General features: G+C 43.1%; 2 protein-coding genes across 10 annotated transcripts in view; one reads left to right on the forward strand and one right to left on the reverse strand.

The window, feature by feature from the left end:
• Positions 1-6935, forward strand: part of LOC121106461 (BTB domain and CNC homolog 2) — a 185110-nt gene extending 178175 nt beyond the window's left edge. For all 9 annotated transcript variants that reach the window (XM_046939783.1, XM_046939785.1, XM_046939788.1 and 6 more), the window contains one exon: positions 92-6935. In XM_046939783.1, the coding sequence (XP_046795739.1) occupies positions 92-571 (480 nt within the window). In that variant the 3' untranslated portion in view covers positions 572-6935. The remainder of the gene's footprint in view (positions 1-91) is intronic.
• Positions 6936-12715: 5780 nt separating this feature from the next.
• On the reverse strand, positions 12716-14311 carry GJA10 (gap junction protein, alpha 10, 62kDa). The gene has a single exon (XM_001235096.3). The coding sequence runs from the start codon at positions 14309-14311 to the stop codon at positions 12716-12718; it is 1596 nt and encodes a 531-aa protein (XP_001235097.2).
• Positions 14312-14714: the final 403 nt, after the last annotated feature.

Here is a 14714-nt window from a genome sequence, read left to right on the forward strand (position 1 = left end):
AAAAATAACTGCGTTGTGTCAGAATTTTCCTTGGGTACTGCCAAGGATGGATGGCCTTTCTTTCAAGTAAGGTGCCTTCTTTTTTTTTCAGGTGTGTGAGAAAGAGAAGTTGCTCTCAGAAAGGAACCAGCTGAAAGCAAGCATGGGCGAACTGCTAGATAACTTCTCGTGTCTTTCCCAAGAAGTGTGCAGAGACATGCAGAGCCCGGAACAGATCCAAGCCCTTCACCGCTACTGCCCCGTTCTCAGACCCATGGATCTGCAGACGGCCACCAACATCAGCCCCCCAACGGGCGTGGAGCAGGGCCTGGCGACGTCGCAGTGTGTTGGGGAAGGCATGCAGTGCTGCTCAGAGCAGGGCCCCGTGCAGCTGGGAGCATCCTGGCTGCCCAACAATGTCTCAGAGAATTGCTCGGCCAGCGGCGGGGGGTTGGATGGAGCTGAGCCAGGTACTTACCCTGAGAGAGAGCTTCCGCGAGAGCAGAGTAGCCAAACGGTCACGGTAGACTTCTGTCAGGAAATGACTGATAAATGTACAACAGATGAACAGCCTAGGAAAGATTACACCTAGTGACTTGTAACCTTACCGTTACACCTGGTCAGGTGTTCTTCAGTCAGCCAGTGGCAGTGCTCATTTGTTGTCTAGAAGAACGTATTTGGTGCACACTACAGTGGTCTTAGCAGCAATACTGTTTTTAAGTATTCCCTCCTCTCTACAAGCAGGAGTTATCTTCACAATGGTGCTATCCCTTGCTCAGGCAGGGAATTACACAGTGGCAACACTGTCTGTTTTTGTATGTTGATTTCAATCTTAACAGGGATGGACATAACACCTCTGAGGACCCAACCGCAGCTTTTTTCTCAGTGGCCCATGTCACAAAACCCTAACTCAGGAATTTCCTCTGAATGTTCAATTTTTCATTGAAGACAGCTTCTTTACACATCAAAGTTTTATAGCTAAACTGTATATATTATATATAATATATATAAAATATATATATCCATATGCAAAAGTCCCTGCATGCCTCAATTTTTCTCATCCTACAAACTGGAAGCTTTCATTTATATTGTATAAACAAGTTCCAACATTCCTTTTTGTCTTCGATGCTAGAACTAGTTTGGTAACTTGTTACACGACTTTTTTTCTTGGTTCGCAGTTCAGCAATATCATTCAATTTGTACTTATTTATAAAATTTTAATGTTGGAATCTTATTTGAGATTTTATTATAGACAATTTTTTTGGCACAGCCATTTTGTGCCACTTGAGCAATGTGGATTTATTTTATTTTCTTGCAGATACTGTACAGTAATGGTCAACTTTGCCACTTGCACTGAGTTTCTGGTCGAACCTCTTTTCATAAATGAAGTTGTGACTTCAGTATAACTTGAGTATATGGTTTTCTTTGCTTTATGGCTTAAAGAAAATAGAAAAGTTTTAGCTAATAGACAAACACTCAGGAGCTCATTACATAGTAAAAACGGTCTTGCCAAATACTGAATTCACTATACAGTTTGTAAAGAGAATCTGCTTGAATTATTTTTGTATTCAGACTTCTTTTTGTTTCACAAACCAAGCTTAAGTGCTGTTAATGATGCTTTTGGATTCTTATAGGGCAAAATGTATTTCACTCCTTAGAGAGAAACGTATTTGACAACTGGATCAGATCACCATATGTTCCACAAAGTAAAGTAAATGGAAATCACATCAATACACTTTGGCGGCTTCTTTGCCAGCCCCAGTCTGCATCCTTTACTCATGGAAGCAGCTGCTGCTCCATGTAGTAGTCCCTGTAGCATCACCTCAGCTTTCCTCAGACCTTCCTCAGACCCGAGCTGCAGAGGTGGCTCTGGTGAAGTCAGGGATCCTGCCTAGGTAGGAAGAGTTGCAGGCCCAGACCCCTCACCATTGGCTCTGGTTTCCCTACAGAAGTCAAGTTAGCGCTGTACCCTCTAAGAGCGAGTCACACTCTGTTGGCACCCAGTTTGGTTGCTTGCCCTTCCAGTTCTTGTGTTCCAGGATCCACTCATCCTACAGCATTGCCTTCAGGACAAATCACAGCTAGAAGAGCACTGTCTCAAAGGAGACTACTCAGTGAATTGGCTTAGTTGTAACTGCATTGGATTTGTATCTGAAGCGATGTTGACTCATGTTATGACTGTGTGAGACAGCAGCTTTCCAAGCATAACATCTGTATGTACAGTGTAGACAGAAAACGTCCTCCTAATGCTTCTTTAATAATTATTATTATTCTAAGTGTACTGAGTTTTTATTTTGTGGTTCCTTGCCCTACGTGTGCCAGGTTGCGTGGCTTTATCCCGGACGACAACTGTCATGTGCTTTACTGGCTGATACCATTTGTTCTTGCTGAAAAAATTGACCAGCTGTTCACACCTATTTAAAAATAAATAAAAATTGGGGGTAGCAGCTTCTCAGTGGCACTGAGCGATACTGCGGTCTGCGCTAAAGTTTACACTTAGAGGTGTGCACTGGGGCTCTCTTGAGGCACTCAGTAGATCAGCAGCTTGACCTTGGAGGAGGAATCAGCTCCCTCTCTCCCTTCTCTCACCTTCAGCCTGTGCTCATGGACGTCGCCCACTTGCCACAAAGTCTTGCTTTTGCCCTCTGCGCCCACACTCTTGTAGCCAAGCTACCGAGGAGGAAATGCATATAGCATGTGCCATGTTTGTTAAAAATACTTTTTTTCCCCGCATGTACAAAGAAAAACTAGTATATAATGTAGGAGAATATTTATGTTTAAGTATTAATCATTACTGTACAAAATCCTTACCTTTACATGTTCAAAAGTATACGAATGCCATAAACTCCTAGTTCACATGGCTGAGAAAGGGGGAGGTGTCGTTCTTTCTTTTTACAGGAGCTTAAGCTAAAAATCTATGACCCCCTCCCACCTCCCTTCTCACAGATAACTGTCTGAGAAGCTCCTAGGGGGATCTCATTTTCCTTTGAACTCACTGACGTTGCAAAGCAGTTCTGTGCTTCGCAGAGAAGTTTTGTTTCTATGAGACCATGGTGAAAGCTAGAATTTAAAACTAAATGTGAATCACATTATAGAGTCATAGCTACTTTGGGGGGTTGGGGGAGGGAGGGACGGGTCAACTGACACAGTATTTTAAAGATGTTTTTTCTGTTGCCTTTTTTTATTTTTAAGTGACCTCCTATATATATGAATAGATAGAATGTTTTATGAGCATAAAACCAAGTTTTAACTTGCTTCCTGGCATGAAGATTTACTCTACTAACAACTCATGTGCAACTGGTACTCTTGACCTCATTCCAGCGGTTTAAAAACCCACCCTCACAACCATTGCGCTGCAGCTCTCAGTTTGACCTGGCTTCCTACAAGTGCTGGGTCTCTTAATTTTCTCTACCTTGGGAACTGATATATAAAACCACTGCTCAAATAAGTGTCTCTTCCTCAATCTTCCTCTCCTCTTGCTCTCTTTCCCTCCCCCGTGAGCTTTTCTGGATGTTTGATTTCATTCTTCCCTATTAGAAGTGGCTGGTTTTGTGTCATTGCTTCCTATATTTACATGTATCATGGTTTTTCAGTGAGTTTTTTTGATGGTGGTGATTGGTTTTTTTTTTTGTTGTTGTTGTTTCTATTTTGTTCTGAGGTTTTTTTGCTATTCTGAACCACATGGCTCTCAAAGCTGTTACTGGGCTAACTTTAAAGGAAGGCACTGGGAGAATTAGTTTCAGACCTGGACATCAGTTGACATACCCTACTGCTCTTATCATGAGGTCAAAGCAATTGATCACAAGGATACCATTTGGAAAAACAAAACAACTGACTGTAATATTTACTGATTTGAAGAGTTTGGCTAATGGTCACCATGGTCTTAAGAATCTCTTTGCATTCGTCAAAGAGGAGGCTTGCAGCATCAGACATTGCATAGGGGAGGTGTGATGAGACCCATCCCTCTCCCTCCTGGGTGCTGCACAGCTCCATGGGTGTGTGAGTCCTTCACGCTTTGTCCAGTCTGTATCTAATCCTCCTCTTCCTTTGCCATTGCTCTACCTGTATTGCCAAGAAACCTCATTTCATTTAGGCTTGTTATGCTTTGTCAGGTGAGTACTACACTATATGATGTGTTTGTTTCTCTGTGTTCTCTGGGGGTGCCTTGAACACAATTAAAGCTCATTGCAAGCTGATTCTGGAACAAAAAGGTAGTGCAAAAAAAGAAAAGGTTTAAAAAAACAAAAAAAAAACAAAAAACAAAACAAAACAAAACAACAGAGAAAACAAAACAGAAAAGAAGCAAAACAAAAGCAAAAATGTTGGCTGTCTTATCAGGAGATCCCAGTATTTATATCACAGACTTCCTAACATACAATGACTCAGGCGTCAGAGTTTGATGCTGCAGTATAAAACTATTATTTTATATATTGTACGAGTAATTTATTAAATGTCTTTCTAAGGGTATATGCTGCTTTTAAGATGCACTATATTTTTGGATCTAATCCTTGTACTATTTTTTCCCAAGGAAGTAAAATGAGTTGCAAAGGCAAGCCATGGTGATTAGTATGCTAACTGCTACTTCTCTTTAAAAAGGAGAGTGGGAACTAGATAAATAACTTAGCTAAATGGATTAACTGCTGCCGGAGGAATGATTAATGCTGATAGCGTGGTTGTTAATCTGGAGTTCAACACTTTGTCAAGTCTGCATTCTAAAGAGCGCTTAAATAGAAGTTAAAACGCATAGATAGATATAGTTAGATTTTTTAATATGTAACTTTATGATTGCCTAATAAAAACAAATCTGCATGCTGGAATCACTATAATCCTGTAATAAAATAAAAGCTGATCCACTAGGAGAAAGCATGATGAAGCACTGTACTTCCAGTCAACACAACAGCCTCACTTGTGTCATGTAATGCACTGCTGTGGTTGTTGAAAAGATTGATGGGTTTCCAGAATGAACCTCTAGTGATTTTTTCAGTGAGATAAAGGGAACGTTGGCCAGGTTTACACCAGGTTGTGTTTCAACCCACTTTGTTTCCTCTACTGCTGCAACAAGGAGTGCTGCTTTCACCTTGTTCTGGTCCGACATGCGTTTGGAGGTGTCTTTGGGTGAATGGTGTAGCCCACGCTTGTAGCATTTTAAAAGTATATATTTTAGATCTGTCTGGAGAAGATTTAGCTTCAGTGTGAGCAGCGGAGCTCATGACCTTGAAAAAGGAGGGATCTGCTCAGTATAGGAGTGAGGTGAAACTAAAATCATTGCCATAATGAACTCACGCTCCCTTTCCTGCTAGAAATTTTCTCAACAGGTTTTTTACTTCATTTCAGTTTTGTCTCTGCCAACCCAGCCCAAGTTAATTTTATATATCTATAATACATGTATGTACATATACATACATATAGAATTCTAGTCAGAGTGTTTGTTTGTGTATTTACCTGTTTATAATACCTATATGTATATTTATAATACTCCTCAGAGTATTTCGTGACTCAGGCATCAGATCTGATGCTGCAGAATCCAATATATGTGTATATGCATATGTTCAAATACTGTGTGTATATTTAAAAGATCTATCATTGGTGGTCTGTAGAATAATTTTTCTCTTTACTCTCAAAATGTTAATGGCATTACTTGCAAAGACTAAATGTACAGTATTTTCCTACACTCCACCAAGATAGGTATTATTTATATCAAAGTCAAATACTGATATGCATTTTAAGGTATTACACATACGGTTTTGCCATTTTTGCAAATAAAACCACTTTTTGGCAGGAAGGAATCCTAAAAATACCTTTTCATAAGGTAATGACCCTCAACAAATGACTGCTGAAAACCCAGCTAGACGACTCCTGTTCTTGTATGACTTTTGTGCAAAGAGTCCTTTCCAGGTTTGAAATGACTCCTGCAGGGCCTCTGTTGTCCCTTTGGGCTCATGGAGAGCATCCTAAAACAGAAATGGCAGCTGGCAGTGTTGGAGTTCATTGACTGCGTAGAAGCAGAGCTGAGCCCAGGCTACAAGCCCAACCAGCCCCTCATTTTGGGGAACCAGGGCTGCCAGCAGGGCTCAGCCCCATAGCGAAGGAGTGTGGTCCCGGGACACACAGGATTTGCACAGGATGCTGGTACCTTGTGTTTGTGACATACCTGAGAGAAATGTGCATGCTCTAGATACTGTTTCCACTACTGGTTGTGCTCTGACTGAAGCTATCTGGATCCCGCAGACTGGCAGGAACTATACTAAACACTTTGGTGATATTTGATGCGTGTCTGTTTACCATTGATTTCAAGAATCACCTTTGATTTCAAGGGTGGGGATGCCCTAAGAGTTTGTTCCAGAACCAGTTGGTTACAAGTGCACCTCTTCTATATGCCTTACAAACTTCAGAGGCCATATTCAAAACAGGGTTTTATCAGTGTATGCAAGGGGGTGCAGCCCCTCTTCTCTTCCTCCCCAGGTCAAACAGAATGGACAGTTTTCACACATATCTACCTGTATAACCCTCTGTACCTCTCATAACTGGTCAATGACTGTAACAGGTTACATCAGGTGTTTTTTCTACATACTTTTTACACAAATTCTATGCGATTAATGTAACTTAATTCAATGCATCATTTTATTGTACTAGTTCTTAAGCTTGTCTTTATTTTTTTTCTAGGTGACTGTGGTTTCTTGTGATTTTTATTGTATAAATAAATGAGGTGGCTGTTGATGCTTACTCTCTGTTACTAAGAATTTTTACCTTTTTGGAAGAAAGCATTGCTATGAACTAATGAATTTAAAACGTCATTTACTCATTGTAAATACAGTATTGTGCAAAAAACAAAAATGAAAAAAAAAAAAAGCACCCGACCCTTTTCATTCATTTGAATTGCTAGTGTTAACTGAATTTTGTCTAGACACCATTTCTGTTGATGAAATAAAGACATATCATTATGTATTGTAAACCAACTTATCTTGACTCTGGAATCACTGTCGCAGTCCTTGGTTGCATGGGGCTGGAGCTGGTTGGGGGTGGCCTGGAGGTGGCTGACACTGCCTGGGGTGTGCGGCCTACAACAGGACCTCCACTCGTGGTCGCATTTCAGATTCACTTGATGTCTTTGACGCGGGGATCTGGTTATCTTTCATCTGATCGGGAACAGCCGAAGGTGTTTCATGGTAGAAATGAAATAAGTTGGTTGGGAAGATCAAACACTCTGTATCTATAGCCATTCCCCTCATGCTTGACCTAAGGCAAATCTTCTAAGTCTGCTTTGGTCTTGTAAAGTTTCAGTGAACATGTACAATGGCAAGGAGGGAGGCTGGGGTTTATTATTTCCCCTTTATAGAAAATTTGAGACAAATTGGAAGAGGTTCATGCAGAAACAAGAAAGAAAAGAAAAAAAAATGAATATCTCTGTGTGTAACTCTAGCATTCTTTTCTGAGTAAGGAACCTGTGCTACTGACCATTCACATCACTTGCACTGCATAAAATCCAGACAGAAAAGAAGAGATGCCACCAGCCTGGGGAGCTGCTTCTTGCATGGGGCTGGATGCAGCCTGAGCACCAGATCATGGCAAGGAGAAGGCCATTTGGCCCCTCTGGGGACCAGCAGTTTATCGCCAGATGAGCAACCATATATCATGTGCCCTAGGCCAGTGCCCTAAGGGATGTCAGCTGCACCTTGTTTGGTTGGAAGCATGGGTTGTTGCCTGTGATTTTTCACCTGAAAATTCTCATGGAGGAAAAGCAGAAGTACTGCTTTACAAAGTTCCCCAGTTATCTGAATCTCCCTCCCAAGCACATAAGAAGAACACTTAGCACCCTCTCAAATCTGTATCCACTGCATATCATCACAGCCTGGGAGCAGGGCATGTGCTGTAGCAAAAGAGCTTCTCCATCCCTGGTCAGTTGTTGCTGACACTTATCAGCTACTATCTTAAACATTTTTCTTTTTTTTGTTTTTCCTTTAAAAAACACTGCAATTACAAGCAATCCTTATGTTTGACTCCCATTTTTTTTCTGCTGGTCTTCTTGTCTTTCCTGTAGAAGACTTGTGTGATTAAGGAAACTGGCAGAGCAAACAAGCTTGTTCTTGCTACTGAAGTGATGGGCACATCAATAACAGATGCAAGCTATTATAAACTTGGCAAATAAGCGCAGCCAAGAGCATGTGGCCAGAAACAGGCTTCTGGAGAGTCAAAGTGCTTTATTTTCTGGGTACACAACTGGAACGATTGCTTTCTTGGGCTACCTACATCTCAGAAATCTGACCTTCCAGAGCAAATCTTGTCTTAGCAAACTCAAAATGAGATCTTTGTACTTATGCTTGTCTTCGGTTAATCTATGTGAACTAATAAGACAGCAAAGTGATTAAGATTCTAACGATCCTGAGCTGGTTCTGCAGTTCTGAACAGAACTGAAGAAAAGCACAGGTTTTGTTTTTTTTGTTTTTTTTTTTTTTAATGAATTGCCTGGTTTTACTTAGTTCCAATTTTGAATCCAGAAGTATTAACTCTGAAGACACTACATGAGCATGAAAAGTCTCTCACAGAGCTTGAGGATTACATTGGCATAGGCAGAGCAACAGCAGCAGAATATCCTTCAGATGAGATATTACTCTGTGCCCAAGCTTCTTCAGCTTCCTTCTGTGCTTGGTCCATTTTTTATTCATTGGCTGCTGAGCCCTGGGCAATCTGGAAGCCACATTGCCTTCCAGATTACTTTCACACTAAACTAACCTTTCCTTGTTGGAGTCTTGGGCCTTCTACTACCCTTAAGGTCTATGCATCAGGCTGGTTGCTGATATGAACACTACCCATGTGCATAACAAGTTGTACATTCCAAAACATCCTCCCAAAGATGCCGAGCTGGTTCTGCAGTGACAACACGCACTGACAAGCTCCAGCCTAGCCTACGTGAGAAAAATCTTGAAATGTGGAACAAGCTACTTGTGAACATCAACAATCAGAGTACAGTATTGTTGGGACTGGCATAAAATTGAGAAATGAAACAAGTGTTTGCTTTCTTAAACGTTAGAATTTAGCATTGTAAGGGGATGGAGTGGGAGACAGTAACAGATAATTGACATTTTATCTTTCTGCTGAGGGTGGTTTGTGTTCATTCCCTTAGTTTATCTCTTGTCCTCAGAATGCCATTACTTTTTCATGATAGATGATAGTTCTAGGAGCATGCTCTGAAAGATAACAAGAGAAAGAAGGCATGAAGTTGATCTGGCTTAAAGGAGAAAAAGAAATATAATCATAACAATTAACCCAGACCCCACCACATATGTAGCTGAGGAGGAGGGATGCTGACAGCACACTTACCTCAGCTTCATTCCGTGCTAAGGAGTGGCTGAGGGGAGGGGGAACAACTTGCTTTTAAATCAAATACATTGATCCCAAAGTAACTTGCTTGAAAGTAGTGACTACATCCTATTGCCCTTTCTTCACATGTTAAGGACTTTGTGTTTCTATTGCTTTAAAACCCTACAAGGACAGACTTAGCTAGGCGAGCTCCAGTTCCAGAAATCCAGCTTGTCTGTCTGTTGCTACACAAATCTGTGGAGAGGTTCATTATTTATCAGCCACTGTGACCCCCCAAAGTTTGTCATTTTCTTATTGTCTGTGCCTGTGCACTTGGTGAAGGGGTACCTTTGAGTGATCGCAGGTCATGCAGGATCATTGTTACACTCACAGCCATCATCATGGCCTTTTCCCGAGTGCTCCAAGGCAAAGAATAACATGTAGAATACAAACACTGAGTATTTTTTAGAGATGATTGCATAGAAAAACTCTACAAAACCAGCAGCAGGCACTGGTTGTAAATGTGAATACCTCTAAGGAGTCTCACACATCCCAGTGGGGCAACACCGAGTTTTACCAATCCCTTGTCCATCTGTAGATTCTCTGGTGGAGTCCGGCTGTCAAAAGAACTCTTCTGCAGCTATCAGATTTGTTATTTCAATGTGCATAGACTCTTATCCAACTGTTCTCAGACCCAGGAATGCAGCGAGTGAGCAGCTAGTTAAATAAGTGGGTATCTATTGCTCGGTATTGTTGAAATTCTCGGTAACCACACCTTGTTCTGGAGAAGACAGAGCATTCAGGTTGAATAGCAGCTCACTTGTTCATAGACTCCTCGTTGCTGACTGTTCTCCCACAGGGTGAAAGGCTCAAAGCTGAATAGAGAATTGAGAAGCAGAAGAAGAACTGGGCACCACAGAGGGATAAAACAAAGCAATGTAGTGAAGGAAACAGAGCACAAGGAACAGTAAGATTTCCCCAACTTCAGCAGAGCCGGGATACCAGCCTCAGCCTTCTTAACTACCAGCTTCGTGCCCTCATACAGCATGAGGCAGGACCTTTACTTTTAAAGATACAATGATTTCTTTGGAGTCAAAAATAGAGATTTGAAGAAATGACACCACAAGGGTAGAGAACTCTTCGTAGAGTGGGTTAAAGAGAAAAGCATGGAAATGAGAAAGTAAGAGGAAACAAAACAGGAATCTGAAGTTGAGTCCTCCAAATGCCTAATACTTTCTGGAAATCTTCAATCCAGTAATTTTGGTTCTCCAAGAAACTGGTTCAGCTAAAACAGTTCTAAGTATGTCATAAACCATCTCATCGTTCAATAACACAACAGAACCAGTAGATATGTCACACGGCCCCAGTGTTTTGGTCTATCCTCAGGTGCTCTAGCAAGAGAGCTATCAGTCACAGTAGTTAGCACAGTGCAGATTCAGCTTGGGGTGCAGATCGGATAACGTTGGTCCAAGTCTTGTGAAAGGCTGCGTCCTTGTGAGAAGGGTTACCAGTCCAAGGCAACTATACCAATCCCAGCTAACCAAATTAAACTCACAGGTTTCAGAGCATGCTTTAGGACTATTTAAAAAACAACTTTATGTAAAAAAGAAAAAGTGGTGTTGGATGTGCCCAGGTAATATGCAGCTGTAGTGCTCTACTTTAGAAAGGGAGAGACAAGGTAGTGAAAGAAATCAAATGCACATAGCAACAAACTATTACACATTGTTGAGTTGTTGCAGAAATGCTTGTGTTCAGCTCAGCTGTGACACTCTGATGATAAGACATTAAGCTGTGACCATCTTCAGCAGAGCTTTCTGACTTCGTGCAACTGTTCCTCTGGTTTATAGAAAATGGTTGGAAAAGAAAAGTGGTTGGTTGGTGCTCACAGAGGATGATGTGGATGGTAAAGCTCTCTCGTTTTCTAATGATCCAGTTGATCCACAGATCTCTTATTTTTATCATCCTGAAGCAAGGAAAAGTGTTCTTCAGTGATCCCAATGGCTTTGCACAGCCCTGCACACATCAGGCAGTGAGGCAATAACCTTTTGTGCAATGCTCCAATAATCACATGCTGAAGCACTGCAGTTCCTGCCCTGACTCCTTCCCAGCAGTAAGGATTCTATCTGTACTAGTTATATACTGACCTTAGACTGAATCAGCCTTTTGATTTTATCAGACTTGAACAGATTATCAGACAATCTGTTGTGTTGAACAGATTGCTCACTAACCCTTCAAAGCATGCTGACAGCATTCCTCAGTGCTGAGGGTTTGGCCTTGCAGATAGCATTTCCCAGCTGCATGCAGATGACAAATTTCCCTGTCGATACAGAGATTCATAGTGGTATTTATCCTAGGTGTCCATCATGGCAGGCTTAGCTCACCTGTGTATTCTGTGGGGCTCTTGTCACTGAATTAGGTGAACTAGAATCAGTGGCAAATTATTCTTGTCATGGAGTGACTCTAGTCCTATACTTTGCCATGTGCTTTCCCTGGTGCATTGAAGGTCCTGTTTCGGTGATCTTTTCTCAGACATCATTAATTCTAAAGAAGTCTGACCAGAAATGGCTGAAGGAAAAGATTTCTCTTCCCAAGGGAATAGACTTTTGAGAATGTTTTGACTTACTTTGAAAAACTTAACAAACAAACTTAATTCTTTTTGAGATTTCTGCTTCTCTCATTTTTGCACTTCAATCTGAATAAACCTTCAACAAATGCAATAACCAAAAATCTGAATAGAATATGATGAGTGATTATTTTGGGTGTAAAATTAATCCGCTGCAGCATAAATATTTTTCAAGTTTTTAAGACCTATTTAGACAGAAAGCAGAGAAATGGCTTTTTGCCTCTATCAGTTCCAGACAGGGAAGTTTGAAGTAGCCCTGACAGTCCTCACTGTGGCTAAATGATGGTTCTGTCAGAATCCTACCAAAAGAAAGGCATTTCTTCCTTTCTATATATAGCTGGTTTGATTACAGCTCAAATCTGAAAAGTTGACTCCACATGTCAAATGCACGTTTTGTGTTCAATTTCCTATTGAGATATTTAGTGCCAGCTTCCAGTGAAGGATTGAATGCATTTTCCCCTTAGAGTTTGCCAGTAACTTTTCTTCCAAAGAATTCCTAATTTCCTTGTTCTATTCATATAAGCAGTTTTGTTTGTTGTTGTTTTAGTTTTAAATCTTCAAACATTATTTTTGGAAGTGTGAGATTAAACTGAATTGATAACTTGGAGTATCGTGTGAAGTACTCTTCTGTTTCTTTCATGCCCTATACAAAAGTATCTATGGGTTTGCTCCCGCAAGAGTTCATAAAGAAGAGGGCAAATCCCATGAGCTGAAGCAATCGGAAGAAAAAGAGAAGGGGAGGGGGAGGGGGGAGGGGGAGGGGGAGGGGGAGAGGAGAGGAGAGGAGAGGAGAGGAGAGGAGAGGATAAAATCTACTCATTTGTTCAGGGAGGGAAGCATGACATTAACACTGAGTATAAGCAAGTTTAGAACATCCAGCCAAATGACATGAACAGCTGATGAAAACGCAGTTCTGCAGCGCTTCTGCTTTCCCCGCCGAAGGCCACGAAGGGTGCGGGGCACGATCATAGCCGTGGGGGTGCCAGGAAACTTAGAAGAGCTGCCCCGGCTGTCAGTACCCCCCGCCCGCTCCCCGGGGCCACTACTTGCCATCGACACGCGGCGTCCCATGGCCGCGGGCGGCGGCGGGCTGCCGGCCGGGCTGCCCTCCTCGTGGCGCTGCCCCTCGGAGCCGGAACAGGAGGCGGAGCCGGGACCGGAGCCTCGGCGGGAGGCGGCGCTCTCGCTGTCGCTGCCCGCCCGGCTCTCGGAGAGCACCCGGGAGAGGAAGCTGGATTTGCGGGTGCCCGGGCAGTGCCCGCTGTCCGGGGATTCCCCGCGGTTCTCCTCCAGGTCGCGACAGACGCTCACGCGGCTCTGCTTACGGAGCACTCGGCGGCCAGCCCCCGTTCCGGGCCCCGCCGTCCCCGGCCCCGCCGCCCGCGGCGCCTCCTCGCTGCTGGAGGACGGCGGTGGCTGCTGTCCGTGGTGCTGAGCCGCGCTGTGCCGGCGGCGCGGCGGGGCGGTGGCTCGGAGCTCTCCCTGGTGCTGATGGTCCGGCGGCCCAGGAGGGGAGGGGGGGGCAGGGGTGGCCGAGGGAGCGGTGGGGGGCGGCGGGGCCGCGGCAGAGCGTGGAGGGGAGGTGTTGGCGGCCGGGCAGGCCGGTGGGACCACAGAGTTCTTCTTGGAGTTGTAAGGACTGGCCTCGTCATACTCAGGGCCCACGGGCTGCCGCAGTCGCCCGTAGAGGGTCTTGTGGATCTTCTTGAGGCCCAGGTGGGCAATTTCTAGGATGTTGAGGAATAGGGAGACTGCAGCAATGCTGTGCATGAAGACCATAAAGATGGTCTTCTCTGTGGGTCGGGACACAAAACAATCCACTGTGTTAGGGCAAGGGGGCCGAGTACATTTGTAAAGGGGTGACATGTGAAATCCATACAAAAGATACTGACCTATCATAAAGCCCACTTCAACCACTGAGCGGGTCAGGATATGTAGGACATAGGTGCGCAGCAGAGACCCTCTCAAGGGTGCCTTATTCACTTTCTTCTGTTCTTCCAGCTTTCGCAGCTCCCTCTCCACTCTCCGGTGTTCTTCAGGCATGGGCTCCAGATCTTCTAGCTGAGCCCGCAAGTGGGCTTTCCTCTTCTGTCGCTCTTTCTCTAGAGCCCTTAATCTGTACAGTGCATGGGCCATGTAAACAAGAGATGGAGAAGATACAAATATGATCTGCAATACCCAGTATCTGATCAAAGAGATAGGGAAGGCCTTGTCATAACATATATTGCTGCAGCCAGGTTGCTCTGTGTTGCAGATGAACTCCGACTGCTCGTCATCCCAGACATCCTCAGCAGCCACTCCCAGCACTAGCATCCGGAATATGAACAGGATCGTGAGCCAGATTTTGCCAACTATAGTGGAGTGGATGTGCACTTCTTCAAGGATGCTGCCCAACAAGTTCCAGTCGCCCATGGTCAGAAGTTCATATCTAAAGTATAAAAAATAGTGTTATTTTAATACACTACTGAATTTCTTTTCAAAATGACCCTTTCTAGTATATACACATTTTAATAATTATATTACATATCTATGCTTTGGGTGGAAAGAGACATTTTATAAATTCATCATTCTTTTCTATTTAATAGGTCATTAAATGAATGTAGACACCACAATTACTAGTAAAAGATGCAAAGTGAGATTATTTTAAGAGAGAGAGAGTTTGGCTATAAGCCACAGTACTTCTTAACAGCCTACACTTTCACTATGTTTTCCACCCACCATGAAAGAAGACACTTTTTTTTCCCACTTTGCAAATACACTGCCATCAGTAGATTAATTCTACACCTACTACATTCCTGTCTGTGGCTCTGCTATG

This window comes from Gallus gallus, chromosome 3 (genome assembly GCF_016699485.2).
Source record: "Gallus gallus isolate bGalGal1 chromosome 3, bGalGal1.mat.broiler.GRCg7b, whole genome shotgun sequence".
NCBI classification, from domain to species: domain Eukaryota; kingdom Metazoa; phylum Chordata; class Aves; order Galliformes; family Phasianidae; genus Gallus; species Gallus gallus.

What these genes read in the sequence shown, in the direction of transcription:
- GJA10 (XM_001235096.3), bottom strand. Translation starts at nt 14,311, where the DNA reads ATGGGCGACTGGAACTTGTTGGGCAGCATCCTTGAAGAAGTGCACATC.